Genomic DNA, 22,312 nt, shown 5'->3' with positions numbered 1-22,312 from the left:
AAAAAAATTGCCATGTTGACACTGGTGCCATAAGAAATTACAAGCAAAACCTCATCTATTAAAAAAATTTCACATGTTCCTTATCACCCAATCCATGCACATCCCAATCCATTGTTTCTCAACTTTGTCCCACACCCTCTGGTATCTCTTCCTTTTGTTCTTCAGCTTTGGAGTTATTTTCAACACCAACTTTTGTTTGAACACAGTGTTAAATCAAATCGCGAGAAACGCTTTTTTCATGTAAAAACCTATCTCATCTCCACCTATTACTCTTTTTCTCTGTTAGCGAAACACTGAGCCATGCTCTTAACACATCTGGACTTGACTGCTCATTAATAGATAAATCATTCATAAACTCCAGTACATCTGAACTCTGCTGCCTGCTCCCATGAGCCATCTCCCCTGTTCTAAGCAACCTTCATTCTCCACTGGTTACCTATTGCACAAGAATTCAATCATCCTAAAAATCCTTATTACTCACAAAAGCCCTCCATAACTAGACCCCCTTTTACCTCAGCAATATATTCCACCACTGCAGCACAAATAGAAATCAACTAGTGGTGGACGCGATTTTTAAAAAAAATTAATCTAATTCATTACATGCATTATAATTAATTAATCGCAATTAATCGCACTTGTCAGTAGCAATATTTGACACAATAAGTGAAGTTTTTCAATTCAAATAAAATTGTGGTTGACAGTTGAATCGATGAATAGACATGCGTGTATAGAATTTAAAATGTATTAAAAATTCTTTAAAAATATAGAAAAAAGTGATTTTGATTCCTTAAAGCATGGATTTAGTTTTTTTTCCACTGTATGGCACATAACGTCAGCATAAGTAGTTCAAGGAACTTCACAAAGTTGAAAGTCAATAGATTTGTTATGCTTTTATAGTTTCTGGATCTGATAAATGGTGTCATTTTGATGGTTCTTTTTTTTGGAATATAAATTTTTATTCATTTATTTTTTATAAACAAAAAGTTTATAATTAAGTTATTAAAAGACAGATATATTTGTTGTTTCAGTTATTACTCCTCCGAGGAAGCGGTGTAAAAACAGTGTAAAAACTTAAACAACAAAATAGTTTGTTTCATTTCTATTTATCTGCATTTTTCATCTCCCTACTACATTCACAGATTACTACAAAATCAAAGTACAATTATAGTGATTATATTCAACATTTTAAGACTACTTGTAAACTAAAGCACTTTCAATGTCTTCTAAAGTGGTCTATTATGGGATGGCTACACTGTTAGCTGTTAGCAGGACTGTTGTAGCTAATGTAAGCTCTGGTGCTAACAGTAACATGATTTACATTAAGGTGATACTATTTGCTTAAATTGCTGCAGTGATCAGAAGTGCAGTGATCAAAAGTCTTTGTTGTACAATTTGCACACAACCACACTTTTATCCAAGCTGCCATCAGGAAGATTTTAAAAAGAAAACTTTCTGCTCAACAAGCTCAGTCTCGTCTTCCTTCACTGTTCACCAGTGTGCTGACGTCACTCAGTGCTTCCTGTGCTTCTTCATCGCGGCTGGAAAACAGACTTCAGCATAGGTTCATTACTGCCACCTACTGGGCTGGAGTGTTCATCAGAGTTACTGGTGTGCCAGAAATTAGGGAACTGAGAAAGGCGCGATTAAATGCGTTAATTTATTTAACGCATTTTTTTGGGTGCAATTAATTAATCAAAATTAACGCGTTAAAGTCCCAGCCCTAAAATTAACTTACATAGATAGCAAGTACAGTGCATGACATCTAAGAAACATAAACACCAGTATGTGAATGATTTATTTCCATGGCTATTGCTAATGGCATCAAAAAGTAAAGGTAATTGTTTACGTTGATGTAGTTTGTGTATTGTGTCTTCTTTTAGGTGTGTGCGGATCACAGACACCGGCTTAGGCTACTTGTCCACCATGTCATCATTAAGAAGCCTCTACCTGCGCTGGTGCTGTCAGGTAACACAAAATGCAGACACGCCAAATGGAAACAAAACATGACAGTGTTTACAATCTGGACAAAACCACTTGATACATTTTAGACAAGCAGGTTCATTTATTAATTATTTAGCAGCGAGTCCTGGAGGTCACTGCTGATTTGTGCATAGACAATATCTCAAAAATTACAAAAAGAAATATGAGTATCAAGAAATCTAGAAACCTTAATCACAAACTTATAATACAGCTCTAAGAAAGTAACACAGTGGATATTGTAGCCACTTCCATTCAGCTTTCACTTATTGACTATTATAAAAATAGCAACCGCTGAGGGTTAGTGTTAGCAGTTTTGAGGACTCAGTTCTGAAATGGCTTATGAAACTGTACATATGTGTTTAGTCTATAACTTGAATTCCTATTCTGATTACCACTAGTGCTAGCAGACTATGCAGGAGTTTTGAATGTAAATTTACTACAATTCCAGGCAGAAATTGTTGAAATTAGCACACTAATGTAACTTCCTTTTGTCCTGTACCCCATCACCAGAATTGTGCCATCTCACAACATATTGATATTGACAAAACTTGCTGGCAGTTGATTTTACAGCCTGCAAACATTGTTTAATGGAACTTCTCCTTGAAAATAGGCTTTAACTTTAATGTATTAGTGACTAATTTGTATAAAAGTGACAGTGATAAGTACAATGGTTTTTTATTTGTCAGTGGCATAATCTTGATGAATAAGTTTTCTGATAAAGTGGTCTTTAATCGGAAAACCTTTGTGTGTATGTGTGTGTGTGTGCGTGTGTGTGTGTGTGTGTGTGTGTGTGTGTGTGTGTGTGTGTGTGTGTGTGTGTGTGTGTGTGTGTGTGTGCGTATGTGTCATTGCAGGTGCAAGATTTTGGACTGCAGCATTTGTTTGGAATGAGAAGTCTTCGTCTGTTGTCTCTTGCTGGTATGATTCCTTTCTCCATCTTTCTCCAAGGATAATGTCCCTAATACTATTACATTGTGACCTAACTTGTCTCTATTGTATCCACAGTGAGTGGTTTTAAACATCTTAGCATGAAAGTTTCAAATGTAAACACTTCTATTGTCCTTGCATGTATTATATAATGAGCAAGTAATGAAGCTATACCATACATGTATGAAGAATCAAAAGCTAAAGGTTCACTTAATAGAGCATATTTGATTCAGTAACTGATACAGCTAACAATTTATTTACTAAGATCAACTTTCAGTCAGTCACCCATAGTATGTGTTCTGTTCTAGAGCTCTTTAGAGGGATGTACTTCCTATTACAGTAATTCAGCAGTATAGCATGACAAAAGCAATTAAAAAAAAATAAAAATAGTTCCAAGTTTTATTTTTAGTAGATAGGTCACATGACCATTCTGTAGCTTAAGTTGCATTGAAAAACTAAGCCATAGGAATTGCAAAGTTTTCAAGGAAAGCAGATGCTCTTTCTTAAAGGTCTGAGCTGATTAATTAGTCCTTGAACAATAACATGCATCTCTATAAAATTAAACATTAAATAGTTTAATTTAAAGGCCAAACAATTGTTTCTTAGATATTTGATAATTATATAAATATCTTTAGGTTTCGTACTGTTAACATAACGAAACAAGTTGTTTGATGTCATGGCCAGGTATTGAAAATTGTGATTGTATTTTTTACTATTCACAGACTTTTTATGGGTCAAAGATTAGTCAGTTAATTGAGTAAATAATAGATAGGTCAGAAGATAATTAGCAGACTAAATGAGAATGGAAACAAATGTTAATAGCAGCACATAAACCACAGATAACCTCTTGTAACTTTTTGGCCAGATCAGCACCGTTCTTTACCCAGCTCACAGCTGAAAATGATCTTCCTGCCGTTTTCCCTCAGGATGCCCCCTGCTGACCACCACTGGTCTATCAGGCCTCATCCAGCTGCATGAACTGGAGGAGCTAGAGCTGACCAACTGCCCTGGTGCCACTGCTGAGCTCTTCAAATACTACTCTCAGCACCTGCCCCACTGTATGGTCATCGAGTAAGACCACTGACTGAGCCCACGACTAACAGATCACCATACCTTCCTCCTCTTTTTCCTCCCTCAATCTTTTCTTAAATGCCTAAACCCAGGATACTGGACTGCTCCTACTGTACCACTTTGTTCCTCTTTCCTGACCCCAAACCCTGCCTGTCTTCCTCCACACCCCATTAAGCAGACTGACCAACAGGCAGACAGAGAGGCAGGAAGGTAGATAATGGAATGTGCCAGACCCAGTGGATAATGGCTTGCCATTTGAGCTTCATTTAAGAAGATGCTGGAGTGAAGAGCTTGGTGTGACGTCTTGTCTGACAGCAAGTTTCTTTTCCACAATCAACAAAAGGTTTTTACAGAGGAGAGCTTCTATAGACTTTGACGATTTTTTTAAAAAACTGAATGGTTACTGAAGGGAGTGAAATATGCTGATCCAGATGCAGCATTGAGGAAATCCATAAAATGGAGACTGTGGTGTTTTAGCAGCTGGAACTCACATATTCACGCATACACTGTAAACACACACAAACATATTGTATATGGTAAGTGAAGCAAATGTAAATCCTCAAGATCACGAATATGTAATTTTAGATTGACTTCCATAACTGTATGTAATATAGTCACTATTTCATTCTTTCTCCCAGAAGGCATCAAAGGTTCAGTTTTGTCTTGTTTAGAGAACTACACAATATGCCAGCTTGGGAAACAGGAAATAGACGGAACTAAAGATGCAGTTCAAGAAGTGAATTGCAGAGATGGAAAAGCTCACTCTCTCATTCTCTTTTCTTTAGTGCGTGAAATGTGTTTCATGGACTCAGAACTTCCCATCTTTTTGGGGCACCACCGCCTTTTCTCATTTCCGTGTCTTATCAGAAATTAAAAAAGAAGAAGAAAAAGAAGAAAAAGAAAATTTAAATTTGAAAAGCAACTGCATAAACAGGCGTTTTGTTGCACGCTTGAATGACTGGATTGATTATTGTTTTATTGTGGTCTTTTCTTCAGTTATTGTACACATATTTAATTTACAGATCTGGTGGAGAAACTTTTGTAAATGGTGTGTTGTTGAGACAGTTCAACGTGATTAAGCAGTGGATCAATTGAAAAGTATATTTTGCAGAAAGCATTTTACCTTAGTCCTAAAGTAGTGTCTGCTAAGGATAAAATGTTTTTCTTCAAATGATGAATAGAACAGAGCCATGAATTACAAACAAATCAACTGTGGGGCTTCAACTGACAGTGATAACTTGATACTTCTGAACTTCAACTAATAAACAACTTAAGTTAGCTAAGGGACCAGGGAAGAGATCTGTCTGTTGGTAAGAATGCCATCTTCAAATTGAAGCCACATCTGCTTTTGGAACTCAAAATTTCTTTTCATCTTTTCAATGATGATAGAAATATATGATATTTAGTATTTGAATTTTGATTTAGGCAACTCTGACACAGCTAATGTAAAATTTGACACAATTTGCTATTGCCAAGTTATCTCAAAGGCAATGAAGTGGGCAATTTCAGTATTTATTAAAAAAGCAACTCTTACAGTGTCCACTACAGGCGAAGGTCAGAAATAAGCAGGAGCTCAGGGCTCTTGTATAATGGCAATTTTTAAATGACAATTTAGTTTGTGGGAATTTTATAACTTTTCCTACTAATCCACAGTCAGAGAAATTCATGATAGATCTGAGATTGTAGTCACTTAATTGAAGTCAAGAGGATTACACAATAGATTTTATTTGCTGTATAATGTTTCCTTTATCACTGCAAACCAAGAATTAGTCTATATGTCACTGAACACAACAAATTGCCTCTTTTATTGCAAGCTTGACCAGCGATTTTATTAGTACTAATAACAATTGTAATCATGAAGTCACTAGTTGAAATTAGTAGATGGTCACAGAATGCATCAAGGCCATTACAAGAAAATATGACTATTAGCAGACAAACATCAGACAAGTGTTGTGAACAAACATGTTGTGCAGATGTGTTTTGAAGAAAAAGTTGAATGTGGATATTATGATGAATAGCCAAACCCACGTTATAATAAACCATATTTAGAACTGAGATTATCGTACACATCTGTAAACTTGGTTGATCTAGGCAAAGCAGTACATTCAACATTGTTTTATTTTGCCAAATTTATACACAATACAAAGTATCTGAAAATGTCTGACTCTAGGTAAGTTGGAAACATAGTAAGGTTTCCCATAAACCAAAAAACTTTCAAGTCAGCAGTCATGTTTTTCCACCAACTATCGTAAAATTAAAAGAAAATGGATGCAGCCAACAGTGAACAACTGTCCTGCTTTTTGCCTTGTGTGTCCCCTTATGCACTGACCCCCAACTGAAGGGACTGGGTAAGTGTCAGCCAATATCAGGTTGTGCCAAATGCATCTGGCTGCACATAAAGTGTGGCTGGTTGCTTCTAGCTGATTGCTGACTACAAGGAAACAGAGTACTACATAGAAAAGGCAGACCATACATGATTTTAGCTGATCTGCAGTTTCAGAATAGTTCATTTCTGATGTTGTTTAGTATCTCTTAAGTGTACATAAGTATATTTATTTCTTCATGTATTTATTTATTTATTTAAATTAATTTGTGTCTTATTTACTTATTCATTTATTTATTGACGAGACATTTTCCAACCATTTTTGGTTTTGTTTTGGACCTTGCCTCAGGTTTGGGCTTAAGTAAGTGTATTCATTGATTGTTGTTGTTGTTGTTGTTATTATTATTATTATTATTATTATTATTATTATTATTATTATTATTATTATTATTATTGTTATTATTGTCATGCTATGACATTCAGGCCCCTAGGTAAAATACTCTGCTGAGTACACATTGAACATACACTTGTAAACACCAGTGAACTGTAACATCATTAACAATGACTAAAAGTTTCAAATTTTCATAATACACAACAGTATATTTTCCTCTGTGCAAGTCTGTGTTAACTTTGTATTGCTGTTTGGTCCCTTCTATAAGAATAAGGCTACAAACAGTGGTGACATAATTATTGTCATTGTCCTGAATGTGACAGCAAAATACAGATTATGATATGCATAAAGGCATTTGAAGTCTGAGATCAGCCTCTCTCATGGCCAAGCAATGTTTACACTGTCTAATAGTATGAACAAGGATCTCTGAAGCTTGAAGAGTCTATGGAAACATATTATGAACAAAGCTATTGACCCTAAAACAACTGTCAGTAAGTTTTGAACACAATTTGAAAAGCTGGCTTTGTGGTCACTACCATTGTTTTTGATAAGTTCAAGACTGGTGTTCTGATTTTGTTTTTAGCCTACCTATGTACTTAAGTGGAATCTGATATTTATGCAACACCTTAATCATTAATGGTGGCCAAAACCTGTAAATAGCACTTACAAGTGTTCACTGCTGTGGTCTCTACTTGAAGATCACTTGTGCCACACTCATTGCCAAGAGTTTTTTGCTTTAAGTTTATGTCCACTTTATGATAATTATCATTAAATTAATTGGTTGTGGCTTATAAAATTCTACTTAAGTTTTGGTTTGTGTGAAGTAAAGACAAAATTAAGTGCCCCCCCAACACACACACACACACACACACACACACACACACACACACACACACACACACACACACACACACACACACACACACACACACACACACACACACACACTAATATTACACACTTAATGAACTTTTGTGTGCAAAAATCAAGTTATTTTAATTGGACTGTGCAGATGTCAGTCATGAATTGATAAGTGCCAGCCTTACTTGCCATAAAAATGCTTTTCAAATACGTTTTGCACTAACAGCTGTTAGTGTACTCTCCAAGCCTGGCTCTAAATTTGATTTCTAATAACTACAAATGTATTTTGTGATTTTTCAGTATTTTTGATTTTGATGAGCTTCCAAAGGATTCTAATGTAAGTTTACATATCGTAAACTCTAACATGCGCAGCCATTTCTTAGCGACAAACATACTAACAGCAAACCTTGCTAAAGTAAATCATCTAAGCTCGTTTTCTAAGATCAATAATTTATATTACCATCTACTGTCTTTGCTCTACATCAGTCACCATTTTGTTACAATCCTTGTACAGCACAACTATAAGTAAGCAGTAAAATAAATGCTGACAGTTTACTGATAATATTGAAATGGCCAGAATTTGCACTGTGCCTGAACTAACTTACATTGGATGAGGACTATGTTTGCACTAATGGCCAGTGGTGTTTGTACATTTTATGTGTAGTGGAAAATACATTGTGGTAAATACATTGCTCACTTTATAATTACTAGATGATGAGGTGCTTTAGGAGAAATAACACAAGAAGAAGCAGGAAAAGTTTTTTCTTTTGAGCAACTCACCTATTTTCTTGAGGGGCATTTGTCATTTTCTAAAGGGGTATACAGTATATGCTTAGAATGTCTGTACAAAGTAATTGACAGATGTACAGCAATATGATTGCACAAAATATAATGTCTGCTTATGATGATAATTTAGTTGCATAGTGTTTACAGATTCTGTTCACGGGTGTTCCAGAAATCCAGTGGACCGTAAGGACCATAAAGGTGAAGGGGGGGGGGGGTTAAAGTTAAAGTTAGTCTAGGATTTTTTAATGCACCTTATATTGGTATAATAGTGACAAAGCTTGCAAAATTTGCATTTAAGTGAACGACATTGCAAGGTGAAAGTTTGTGTCCAAGGCTGGCAAAAAAAAAACTGGTAATCCTAAAATAAATTAATGCTGAATTTAATACTATTCTCCATTTTTAGAGTAATAAGTAATTGAATTAAATTATTATTATTATTATTATTATTATCAGTTTATTTAAAAAGGGACCATGTACAATATTAAACATAAATGTTTCCATTTGATGTATTGCACTGGAGTTAGCTTTAAGCTAATTTCCATCTGCAGTCCCTTGGCAGGTCACAATAAAAACATCAAAACATTAAAATGTTACAAAAAAATAAATGAAGCTCCCCGAAGATCCCATTTGTGTCCAATGTTATTTAAACTTGGACAGCATACACATTTTGGTGCAGTAGTTTGGATCTAACTGGAGGAGATAAGGTCAGAGTAGATTTGCAAGTGCATGATAACATGCGCTAGTAACATGCGTTTCTGGTGTCAAAGAGGATTCAAGACAGTAAGGCTTACCTGGAGTTGCTGTGGAGAACCAGTGACTACTGAGATCCAGACAACATGGAAGAGGTTGAGGGAGGAGATTGCCCAGACAGAATGATGCAAGCATCACCATCATCCCAGCCTGCAAGCTTTCAAGCACACACGTGGACAAAATCGTTGGTACCTCGCAGTTAATAAAAGAAAAACCCACAATGGTCACAGAAATAATTTGAATCTGACAAAAGCAATAAATAAAAATTCTACAAAAATTAACCAATGAAAATCAGACATTGCTTTTGAACAAGAGAATTATTTTAAAAAATAAACTCATGAAACATCTTCTATCTTCTACCGCTGGTCCGGGTCGGGTCGCGGGGGCAGCAGCTTTAGGAGGGAAGCCCAGACCTCCCTCTCCCTGGCCACATCATCTAGCTCCTCCCGGGGGACCCCCAGGCGTTCCCAGGCCAGCTGGGAGACATAGTCTCTCCAGCGTGTCCTGGGTCTTCCCCGGGGCCTCCTCCCAGTGGGACGTGCCCTAAACACCTCACCGGGGAGGCGTCCGGGGGGCATCCTAATTAGATGCCCGAGCCACCTCATCTGGCTCCTCTCTACGCGGAGGAGCAGCGGCTCTACTCTGAGATCCTCCCGGATGGCCGAGCTTCTCACCCTATCTCTAAGGGTGAGCCCAGCCACCCTGCGGAGGAAACTCATTTCAGCCGCTTGTACCCGCGATCTTGTTCTTTCGGTCACTACCCAAAGCTCGTGACCATAGGTGAGGGTAGGAATGTAGATCGACCGGTAAATTGAGAGCTTCGCCTTTCGGCTCAGCTCCCTCTTTACCACGACGGACCTGTACAGCGCCCGCATTACTGCGGAGGCCGTAGCAATCCGCCGGTCGATCTCTCGCTCCATCCTTCCCTCACTCATGAACAAGACCCCGAGGTACTTAAACTCCTCCACTTGGGGCAGGACCTCATCCCTGACCCGGAGAGTGCACTCCACCCTTTTCCGGCTGAGGACCATGGACTCGGATTTGGAGGTGCTGATCCTCATCCCAACCGCTTCACACTCGGCTGCGAACTGATCCAGTGAGAGTTGGAGGTCCTGGCATGATGAAGCCAACAGGACCACATCATCCGCGAAAAGCAGTGACGGAATCCTGAGGTCACCAAACCGGACCCCCTCAACACCCTGGCTGTGCCTAGATATTCTGTCCATAAAAATTATGAACAGAATCGGTGACAAAGGGCAGCCCTGGCGGAGTCCAACTCTCACTGGAAACGAGTTCGACTTATTGCCAGAGCAGTTCCACGGCCGGGACGAAAACCACATTGCTCCTCCTGAATCCGAGGTTCGACTATCCGGCGGACCCTCCTCTCCAGTACCCCTGAATAGACCTTCCCGGGGAGGCTGAGGAGTGTGATCCCCCTATAGTTGGAACACACCCTCCGGTCCCCCTTTTTGAAAAGAGGGACCACCACCCCAGTCTGCCAATCCAGAGGCACTGCCCCCGATGTCCACGCGATGTTGCAGAGGCGTGTCAACCAGGACAGCCCCACAACATCCAGGGCCTTGAGGAACTCCGGGCGGATCTCATCCACCCCCGGGGCCCTGCCACCAAGGAGCTTTTTAACTACCTCGGCGACTTCGACCCCAGAGATGGGAGAATCCACCCCCGAGACCCCAGGCCCCGCTTCTGAATCAGAAGGCGTGTCGGTGGGATTGAGGAGGTCTTCGAAGTACTCCCCCCACCGATTCACAACGTCCCGAGTTGAGGTCAGCAGTGCACCATCCCCACTATACACAGTGTTGACAGTGCACCGCTTTCCCCCCCTGAGACGCCGGATGGTGGACCAGAATCTCTTCGAAGCCGTCCGGAAGTCGTTTTCCATGGCCTCGCCAAACTCCTCCCATACCCGAGTTTTTGCCTCGGCGACAGCCGCAGCTGCAGCCCGCTTGGCCAGCCGATACCTGTCAGCTGCCTCCGGAGTCCCACAGGCCAAAAAGGCCCGGTAGGACTCCTTCTTCAGCTTGACGGCATCCCTTACCGCCGGTGTCCACCAACGGGTTCGGGGATTGCCGCCGCGACAGGCACCGACCACCTTACGGCCACAGCAACGATCGGCCGCCTCAGCAATGGAAGCACGGAACATGGTCCACTCGGACTCAATGTCCCCCACCTCCCTCGGGACATGGTTGAAGTTTGACCGGAGGTGGGAGTTGAAACTCCTTCTGACAGGGGACTCCACCAGACGTTCCCAGCACACCCTCACGATCCGTTTGGGTCTGCCAGGTCTGACTGGCATCCTCCCCCACCATCGGAGACAACTCACCACCAGGTGGTGATCGGTTGACAGCTCCGCCCCTCTCTTCACCCGAGTGTCCAGGACATGCGGCCACAAGTCCGACGATACGACAACAAAGTCGATCATCGAACTGCGGCCTAGGGTGTCCTGGTGCCAAGTGCACATATGGACACCCTTATGCCTGAACATGGTGTTCGTTATGGACAATCTGTGACGAGCACAGAAGTCCAATAACAGAACACCGCTCGGGTTCAGATCGGGGGGGCCGTTCCTCCCAATCACGCCTCTCCAGGTCTCACTGTCATTGCCAACGTGAGCGTTGAAGTCCCCCAGCAGAACTATGGAATCCCCAGAAGGGGCGCTCTCCAGCACCCCCTCCAAGGATTCCAGAAAGGGCGGATACTCCGAACTGCTGTTCGGCCCGTAGGCACAAACAACAGTAAGGAACCGTCCCCCCACCCGAAGGCGAAGGGAGGCCACCCTCTCGTCCACCGGGGTAAACTTCAACACACAGTCACCGAGCCAAGGCGCAATGAGTATTGACACCCCTGCTCGGCGCCTCTCACCATTGGCAACTCCAGAGTGGAAGAGAGTCCAACCCCTCTCGAGAGGGCTGGTTCCAGAGCCCCTGCTGTGTGTCGAGGTGAGGCCGACTATATCAAGTCGGAACTTCTCAGCCTCGCACACCAGCTCAGGCTCCTTCCCCGCCAGAGAGGTGACGTTCCACGTCCCTAGAGCCAGCTTGTGTAGCTGGGGGTCGGTACGCCAGGCTCCCCGCCCCTGGCCACCGCCCAACACACATGGCACCGGACCCCTATGGCCCCTCCTGCGGGTGGTGGGCCTGCTGGAGGGGGGTCCCACGTCTCTTCTTCGGGCTGTGCCCAGCCGGGCCCCATGGGAAGAAGCCCGGCCACCAGACGCTCTCCATCGAGCCCCACCCCCGGGCCTGGCTCCAGGGGGGGACCCCGGTGACCCGCATCCGGGCAAGGGACTCGTGGTTCCAAGATTTTTAGTCTTCATTGGGGTCTTCTGGGCTGCTGTTTGTCTGGTCCTTCACCCAGGACCTGTTTGTCTTGGGTGACCCTACCAGGGGCATAAAGTCCCGGACAACATAGCTCCTGGGATCATTGGGACACGCAAACCCCTCCACCACGATAAGGTCGCAGCCCCGGGAGAGGACCTCATGAAACAGACCTGGACAAAAATGATGGTAGAAAAGACTGAAAATAATGTGACCATAGGGACATGTTCAATCAAGGTGTGTCCTCTAATTAGCATCACAGGTGTCTACAAACTTGTAATCAGTCAGTCGGCCTATTTATAGGGTTACAAGTAGTCACTGTGCTGTTTGGTGACATGTACCACACTAAACATGGACCAGAGGAAGCCAAGGAGAGAGTTGTCTCAGGAGATTAGAAAGAAAATTATAGACAAGCATGTTAAAGGTAAAGGCTATAAGACCATCTCCAAGTAGCTTGATGTTCCTGTGACTACAGTTGCACATATTATTCAGTAATTTAAGATCCATGGGACTGTAGTCAACCTCCCTGGACGTGGCTGCAGGAGGAAAATTGATGACAAATGGAAGAGATGGATAATACGAATGGTAACAAAAGAGCCCAGAACAACCTGTAAAGACATTAAAGGTGAACTCCAAGGTCAAGGTACATCAGTGTCACATCGCACCATCCGTGGTTGTTTGAGCCAAAGTGGACATGGGAGACGACCAAGGAGGACACCATTGTTGAAAACAAGTCATAAAAAAGGCAGACTTGAATTTGCCAAACTGCATGTTGACAAGCCACAAAGCTTCTGGGAAAATGTCCTATGGACAGATGAGACAAAACTGGAACTTTTGGCAAGGCACATCAGCTCTATGTTCACAGATGCAAAAATGCAGCATATAAAGAAAAGAACACTATCCCTACTGTGAAACATGGAGGAGGTTCTGTTATGTTTTGGGGCTGCTTTGCTGCATCTGTCACAGGGTGTCTGGAATCTGTGCAGGGTACAATGAAATCTCATGACTATCAAGGTATTCTAGAGAGAAATGTGCTGCCCAGTGTCAGAAAGCTTGGTCTCAGTCGCAGGTCATGGGTCTTGCAACAGGACAATGAGCCAAAACACACAGCTAAAAACAGCCAAGAATGGCTAAGAGGAAAACACTGGACTATTCTGAAGTGGCCTCTATGAGCCCTGATCTAAATCCTATTGAACATCTGTGGAAGGAGCTGAAACATGCCGTCTGGAGAAGGAACCCTTCAAACCTGAGACAACTGGAGCAGTCTGCTCATGAGGAGTGGACCAGAATACCTGCTGAGAGGTGCAGAAGTCTCATTGACAGTTACAGAAATCATTTGATTGCAGTGATTGCCGCAAAAGGTTGTGCGACAAAATATTAAGTTCAGGGTACCATCATTTTTTTCCAGGCCTGTTTCTTGAGTTTGTTTTTAAAAATAATTCTGTTAAACCACAGCTCGAAAGCAATGCCTGATTTTCATTGGTTAATTTTCATAGAATTTTTATTTATTATTACTTTTGTCAGATTCAAATTATTTCTGTGACGATTGTGGGTTTTTCTTTCATTAACCGAGGGGTACCAACAATTTTGTCCACATGTGTAATTTCAGTTGAGCTAAATCTGTACAGAGATATTTCACAATGTCAGAGAGAGACAGTGACAACAAGCAGGGCTGATGCTGTTCAACATTTGCTGGAAAAGCCTTCTAAAATAAGTGAAAAACATGATAAAGTCATGGAAAATATTGACACTTTAAATAGTAGTTGAATAGGTCATATTACTGAGTATTTAAGTGGGAATCGAGCTAAAGATGGTCTTTGACTTGATGAGAATATTGAGAAAGCAGATTGTGTCATTGAGACTAGAAGTGAACTACGAAATTAGTCTGTGTCATGTGAAATAGGATTCAGGAAACATGTTGCTGTTCTGTCAAATATTTTTGCTAAATCGTAATAGTTTTGTATTCTTTGCATGTCTGAAATTTTGTAATTTCAAACACAAAAAACATTGTATCTGGGAACCAAAATATGTTTGATAGGGATACAGACAAAATTGACCAACTTTTAAAGGCCTCTAAACACCAGTACAATTTGATGTGTAGTAAATATTACAGTCCAGGGTTAAATTTTTTGTTGTTGCTATTTTTCATGCCAAAGTGGTGCCATGAGCTCATTTGTAGTACCACAAAAAACATGGTGTGCAAAGGGATATGCAGTGCTGGAGTAAAGTTTCCGGACACCCTTAAAATTTTACACAGTCTCTTCCACAGTGGAGGAAAATTACATCCAGCTCAGGGTTTTCCTCCTTCACCTTATCCTGGATTCTTTTCAGCAGCCCGACGTTTTTTCCTGTCAAGTTTGGCGATCCATCCGTGGTGACATTGGCAAGTTTACACCAAGGCAGCTTCAGCCTCTCAATGACCCCAGACACCCTGTCCTACAAGTCCTCTCCTCATGTTTTCCCCTTCATGGATTCCATTGTCAAAAATTCCTCTGTTGTCTCAAAATTGTCATTAATCCTTCTAATAAAAATTAAAAGCTGAGCAATGTCTTTTATGTCATTACTTTCATCCAGTGTTAATGAGTATAACTTAAAAGATCGTCTTCGTCGATTAGTTTCACAAGGTGAGTAACTGTCCTGCGTGATAAACTAATTTTTTCAAATTTGTTTTTGCTCTCTGGACACAAAAGACCTGCTGTCTCTACTATGCATTCTTTCAAAAACTCCCCTTCGGAGAAATGCTTGCAGGCCTTTGCTATTTTGAATGCCAGTAAATAATTTGCCTTTGTGCTAGACTCTTGATGTCAGGGCTCCCTCTCCAGCCCCGGCATCGGCCCCCACCTGATCCTCTTTTTCTCCCTCTGTTCTCCTTCTGTCCTCCCTCTCTCTCTCCCATTTACCGCTGCTCACTCGCTTTTCAGCACCGCTCCTTCGCGGTTGCAATTAATAATGACAGTGATGATGTCATAAAGTCTTGAAATGCAGAACATCTCCACAGGTTCTCACATGAGCAAAGTCAGTTCGAAAGACACAGACAACCAGCCCATCTACGCACCACAACGCAACAGAATGAGCTCACGGAAAGATTTATGTGCACTATGCAAACTGCACCGCTACAACATCCTGGCCCAATATAGAAAGATCTCCAAGGCACTAGGAGATGCCACCACAACTGAGGCACCAGCCAAAAATGTGACAGGAAGTACCACCATCACTGCCCACCATTGCAGTAGCCAAGTTTCCATATGAAAGAGGAATTCCTATGATTTGTGGGTCCTGCACAAACAACAGAAATACCAGCTGTTGGCCTGCTACCGCAGAATCTCAGAGTCAGTGGACAATGATGAAGAAGGCGGTACAAAGCGACTCTGAAGCAGCTCAGACAAGAGACTCAAACAGCTGCACCTCTGAAGCTGCTGAGACAAATGGCTCACACAGGAGAGCTATTACCTCCATGGATTTGTGGGCACTACGTAAATATCGCAGACATGAACTGCTAGCCAACTTCCGAAAAATCCCCGATTCACTGGAAGAGGAACACGATGTTTCCATGGCAAAACCTACCATTGGAACAACTCAGAGCAGCAACCCAGGCAGCTGCACCTCTGGAGACGCAGACATGAGAGGAGCCAATAGAAAAGCTATTGCTTCCATGGATTTGCAGGCACTGCGTAAATATCGCAGGTATGAACTACTTGCCCGCTACCGCAGAATCTATGGTTCAGTGGAAGACATTGAAATGACAAGTGAAGAAAAAGAGGATGGATCCAAGCCAAAAAAAGACAACGGGGCAACTGAAAATAAAGAACAGAACCGCATGGTTCTGTTTAAGATAAGAATGACTGACAAACTGTAACATCTCAGCCGTCGTAGAAAATCTGACTCGGCACTCAACAGAAATTCCTCTGATATGTGGGCAAATCGCAGACATGAACAGCGCGCCCAGTATCGAAGAACGAGGAATTCACCAGAAATGTCATGCTACACTCAAGGAGACAATGTGCAGCGCCTTTTTGCTGCTCTACAACGGTGTGGGTCTCAAGGAGACACTGGGGTGAGAACTGCAAGACAAGAACCCCACACCAGCCGCAACCCTGGTAAACAAGTCGCACGCAGGCAATGGATTGCTGGTCGTCAAAGAAACCGGGGTCCTGCACAAGAAAACAATTTCTTCCGTGCACGGGCTTGGCAGAGGTATCCAAGATACCAAAGATTCACCAATCCAAGGCCCACTTGGTACAACAGACCAGCGTACCAAGCTGATTATTATCATCACAGACCCTTAGATGTAACCTTTTACAGAAACACTTGTGCAGGCTTTACACAGAGACAGCACACTGGCAACTTCTGCTGTCACTGCAAAGGCCAAGGAAAAAGGGCCAACTATTACAACTACCAGCAAAGGTTCACACCACGGCGGAACCACAGGGGCAAGTTCAACAATGAACACCGGAGACGGCCACCGAACAATTTAAGTTCCAGTGGAAATTTGCCCCAGCAAAGAGACAACAGAGCCACAATCAGTAGTGGCCCCCAGACTGGCCACCAGCTGACGACAAACGTCCAGCAATCAAGTCCTAAGGTCCCTGATGCAATGAGTGCACTGATGTTGGCATTGTCCCACATCACCCTTTAATTTGTTTAAATAGTTTTAGTGTCAAACTTATATTGGTGGCACTGTAGTATGTATTTCAGTCACTTATGTGTTTGACTGGCAAAAGAAAAGAAGTTAAAAAAATAGAAGTTGTTTGCCACTCAGTCACTTCTGGAAGTGATACTTATTCAGAATATTCAAAACACAAAAGTGATTGACTTTACAGAAAGAAACTTTATAGCAAACAAAATGAAATTTTAAAAAAATGCAACTGAATTGATTGCATTTCATCAATGGATACATGAACATACAATTAACTAAATTAATAGTTACTCATGTAGTGTTCTTTAGGCTCTGTGCTCCAGCACATTTATTGCAAAAGTAAAATGACAGACACTTGTATCATTGGTGACAGATAGATACTGTCACCTGTCTCAAACAAAAACCTACCCCTTCTTCTGATTGGCCAAACAATGGCCCTAGTAAACCCTGTCATAAAGCCTGTGAAATACTTAAGTACCTTTCTGGGACTGACTGGGGTCAATGTAACACTTAGCTGCCTTAGCTAACAATACCAACAACATGTTGCTATTGTTATTGTTTTTGAAATGTTTTGTAAATGTATTTTTGTACTTTCCCTATTGTAGCACGTTGAGATTCTGTATGTAAAGTGCATTATAAATTAAAGGCATTATTATTATTATTATTATTATTATTATTATTATTATTATTATTACCAAGCATTTCTCACCACATTATGACAGGCTGCATGTGAGGCCACGTGACTCAGGCTTTACACTACTTCCTCATCATATCATGTACAGATGTTGCATTTTCCACAACTTAATTGAGTGATTGAGTGGTTTAATGATGATTGGTGAGAAGTAAAAAATGACGTGTGTCTGCGTCAACACGATAAAAAGGGTTCCATTTTTAGTTTTCTGCACTTCACATATGTTGGCAACTTTTAAAAGTACAGTCCCCCTTAGTTTTCTCTCCACATGATGTCATAATGTTAGAGCTGAGATGTTCGAGCATTTTTGGCTCAAGGCCGCCATCTAATGAGTTTTCTGTGGAAAATGTCAAATGGGAATATTTGTGACTTAAGCACATATGTTCTCGTTTAAGTACTTCATTTGCTAAGTTATTTAACTTATGCACATGAAGTAATTTCATCTTTTTGCATTTAAATGTTTATTTCAAAGAGATGAACAGTTTGGTTTCCCTACAGCTGGGCTGACAATAAAGACAAGTAATGAGAGAAGGTGAATAACTAAATTAAGCACGATCAAGCATGAAGTACAAACAGCTTCCTTTGGGAGCTGGAAAAGCTTTCACCATATTGAGAGCAAATCATTTTAATTACTTAATTTGCTTGCTGTATATTTTGGTGATTTAATATATGCACAATAACATTCATACCGATAGAAATAGTTTTTTTTTCCCAAGTTATTTAAAATTTTGATTGTGCCAAACTTAGCAAAATCTAATATCAAAAATAAATAAATAAATGGTGACTGTGTTTTCCAAATACGATATTAATTTAATCCTGCCTTATCAAAATGAGCATTTCTGATATCCATAATGTTTAGGATACGTTACACCTCATCTTTTTGGATTTCTCGCCATGAAACAGGAAGTGCTGTGTAAGTAGCCTGTACATAGTCCAATCTGCCGGACAGCCGGGCCGCTCGGATGCGAGGACCGATGAACGCTGCTTACAGCTTTAATTTTACTTTGTGGTTCTCCTCACAAAATCAGTGTCTTCCACTGATTCTGATGATATTCTACATGTTGAAACAAATATCCCCATTATGTGCCATAGGTACACTCAAGTTTTGAGTCCCTACAGACATATTCCAGTCCTTAACAGGGTATTATTTTAACCCAACCATTATATATTGATTCCATACCAGATTTTTTTTAAACTACCAGTCTGTTTTGCATTCATAGAAACACTTTAATATTTATTAATAAACAGGTGGTTAGTCTTTATATGTTTAAGAGAGTGGAAAGAGTGTATCTGCCATCATGGCCCCAACTAATTAATAAAGTAACACAATTAAAACCACTAATAAAATGCTTCATATTATATTATATGTTTTCTTTATTATTAAATTAGACATCAATATAAAAATCTCAAAGAAATCTAAACAGCAAGAAACAAACAAAAAAAGAACAAAAAAACATTAGTCTTTGCAGAAAGATGTCAATATGTGGCTCGGTTGTAAATATATTTTTTCACACCTGAAGCAAGTTGTGTCTGTTTCACAGTTCTTTTTGTTGTGTGTTTTAAAATGATAGTGTTCAGGGGTTCATTTGTGGTGAGTGCACTTTAAAAGTCTATGATTAGACAGTGACTTCTCTTGAGATTTTCCCTGCTAACCAGCAGCATTACCACATTTACAAAACAGAAGCACTCAGAGAGCGCAGTACTCTGCCAAGGCTGCTCAGTCGTTACTTTCAGAAATGCTGCATCACTGATGTCATCGTGTTAGAGAGCTCGTCCAATCACATCCATAGTCTCACAAGAACCGCGCGATACACGAATGGACCAAGAAGCCATCTTTGTTACGTGAGTTTCTACAAAGGCTGCCCGGTATCTCCAGTTTGACTCATCACAAATTCCTCAGCTGGGACAGCCTGGACATGACCGACTGTTTCCAGTCAGTCCCACGACAGACACTGAGAAGAAACTGTTGAGCGTTATCAGCGGGCTGTCTGGCCAGAGAGCACCGCTGGAGGAGAAGCTGGAGGAGAGGATAGCCACCATGGAAGTCAAATTAAACAGCTTCTCCAGCGGATACGGAATTCAGCGGAAAAGATGAGTGCACAGTCCCAAAATTGTGGTAAGAATATATTCCATTTGTAGGATATTTTTAGTGAGTTTTAGCACAATGCTCTGAATTGGTGACATTAAGCCGTGATATCATGTAGTCCTCCATCTTTGTTCACAAACGTGATTTCTTTTTTTTTTTTTTCCTTTTTGTACTTTTAGGAACAAGGGTGATACTGTTTATTTTTTCTTTTTCGTTTCTTTTTTGTGAGAAAAAAATGTTTACTGCAAGCATGTATAATAATTCTTTGTAAGCTGAATGCACACAATTACATTTTTATACTGTAGATTGTAAACCATTCATTCATTCATTCAAATTGTGTGTGCTAATTTAAAACCATTTTAAATGACTTTAAAAAAAATACTCGACAGTTATTCTGCTGTGAGTAGTAAATTCATGTTCTGATTTATTTTCACAGACTGGGCTCGCCTCACAATGAAGCAGTCATTATATATTAAGTTAAAAGTCTGGCTGCAAGTCCAGATTTGGAGGATGTGGAGACAGACATCCTTCTGTGTAAATATTCTGTTTAAAATTGTTCTAAACTATTTGTTAATATGTATAATCTCGATTTTTTGCTTATGTTCTATTGATGGATCATGGTGAGAGACGGACAGATCATGTTTGTACATGTAATATCACATATTTTGATTCGATCTGCCAAATGCAAGTTGTCTTTTGCCTGGGGAACAAAGGAAGAGTAATCAGATTACTAAAAGTCACAGGAAATTCTCCCTCCTCCCTTACAGACAACTCAGAGGACATAAAAGGCTGGACAACGCCTTTCATCGCTCTCTTATGCTCTTGTCTGCTCTTATACTCTTCTCTTCCTCCTGTCCTGAACGTGCATCCTTACGCTGCAGCTCTCCATTCTTTCCTAGACATGTGTCGTTTATTTAACTTTTACTCTGAAATTTTACTTTGTCTTGGCGTTCTTTTCTTTTGCTCATTTTTGTCGCTTTTTTTTCATTCTTGCGACATATTTTAGACACTGCTCACTTTCAATACAAGCCTGAGCTTACCATGTTTTAATCTGTTTTTCTAATAAGAAATAACTGAAATCTAATTTTTCCTTTTTCTAAATTTCACCGTGGCTCAGCTCTCAAGTTTCACCATCCTTTTTTTTTTTCCAACAATATGTTTATTTTTCATTTTCATGTTTAACACGATACAAACAAAAACAGAATAACCTCTCAGACACAAATTTTAAAGTTACAGAGTGACACACCTTGGTGCAAAAGTAAAGGCCAACAAAACCAAAAAGCAGACCGGATCTGCCTGTACACAGAATTCTTAGGAACCTTCAGGATCTTCAGTAAAGTCCACAGCTTCTGCAAAGCATATGAAAGGTCCCCAAATAGTTTCAAACAAGTCCTTTATTCCTTTCAGCAGGTAGGTGATGCGTTACAGTGGTAACATTGCCAGCATTTGTTTAACCCACTGTCCAATACTTGGTCTTTTTATGTTTTTCCAGTGTACAGCAATCAATCTTTTTGCCTGCAGCAAACAGATGTCAATAAGGCACTGCTCACCTTTTGTAAATCTTGTGTTTTTTGGATATAAGCCTAAAATGATAAAAGATGGGTCCAATGGCAAATCTTTGGAAGTAATACTTTTCACCATTTGCTGTATGGAAACCCAAAATGTCTTCATTTCCCTGCATTCCCAAATGCAATGGTACAGAGTTCCTTTCTCTTCTCCACACTTAATGCATGTGTCAGGAATATTTGGATTATATTGATTTAATTTTACAGGAGTGACATATACCCGCATAAGCCAGTTGTATTGAAGTAATCTCAATCTAGAATTAATAGTTTGTTTATGGGCTTTTTTACAAACCAAATACCACTCCTCTATGGATAAATTTTATTCTAAATCTTTCATCCAAGCTTTTAATTTTAAGGCAGAATTGTCTGAGGAGTTTGATAACAACAGATTGTAAAATTCTGAGATTGGTCCTTTTTGAAAACTGTCTTTTGTGATCATTTCTTCTAATTTAGAGTGGGGAGGTTTTGATAGAGTGTTTTGTTTTGCTACAATATAACTTCTAAGTTGAAGATATTTGAAAAAATATTTCCTCTGAATGTTGTATTTGTGCCTAAGCATGTCAAATGTCATCATACATTCTGAGCCAGGAAGGTACAGGTCCTGAATTTTCTCCAATCCGTTTAAAGCCCAGTGTTTAAATACTGCATCAGCTCTTCCTGGGTGGAAATCTTGGTTTCCCCAAATTGGTGTCAATAGAGATATAGAAACTGGCTCTTTGGTATATCTTTTTACATTATACCATATCTTAATCATATTTTTGATGATTGGGTTACTAGTTTTCTTCAACAAATTACTTTCAGTATCTGAGAAGAGGTACAAAGGCAATGAAGGGCTCAGGCCATTGCTTTCCATTTCTGTCCACTGGGGGGCGTCCTTTTTACTGAAATAATATCTAATCATTCTGAGTTG

General features: G+C 40.5%; 1 protein-coding gene across 1 annotated transcript; it reads left to right on the top strand.

Moving 5' to 3' along the window:
- The first annotated feature begins 1,539 nt into the window (after positions 1 to 1,539).
- LOC129347657 (F-box/LRR-repeat protein 16-like) lies at positions 1,540 to 7,625 on the top strand. The gene is made up of 3 exons (XM_055005457.1): positions 1,540 to 1,965; positions 2,835 to 2,898; positions 3,834 to 7,625. Exons 1-3 carry the CDS (start codon positions 1,924 to 1,926, stop codon positions 3,980 to 3,982), a joined length of 255 nt encoding a protein of 84 aa, XP_054861432.1. The 5' UTR covers positions 1,540 to 1,923; the 3' UTR covers positions 3,983 to 7,625.
- Positions 7,626 to 22,312: the final 14,687 nt, after the last annotated feature.

Source organism: Amphiprion ocellaris, chromosome 19 (genome assembly GCF_022539595.1).
Source record: "Amphiprion ocellaris isolate individual 3 ecotype Okinawa chromosome 19, ASM2253959v1, whole genome shotgun sequence".
Taxonomy (NCBI): domain Eukaryota; kingdom Metazoa; phylum Chordata; class Actinopteri; family Pomacentridae; genus Amphiprion; species Amphiprion ocellaris.
The sequence above is the reverse complement of the archived record's forward strand: the minus strand, read 5'-3'. Positions and strand labels throughout refer to the sequence as shown.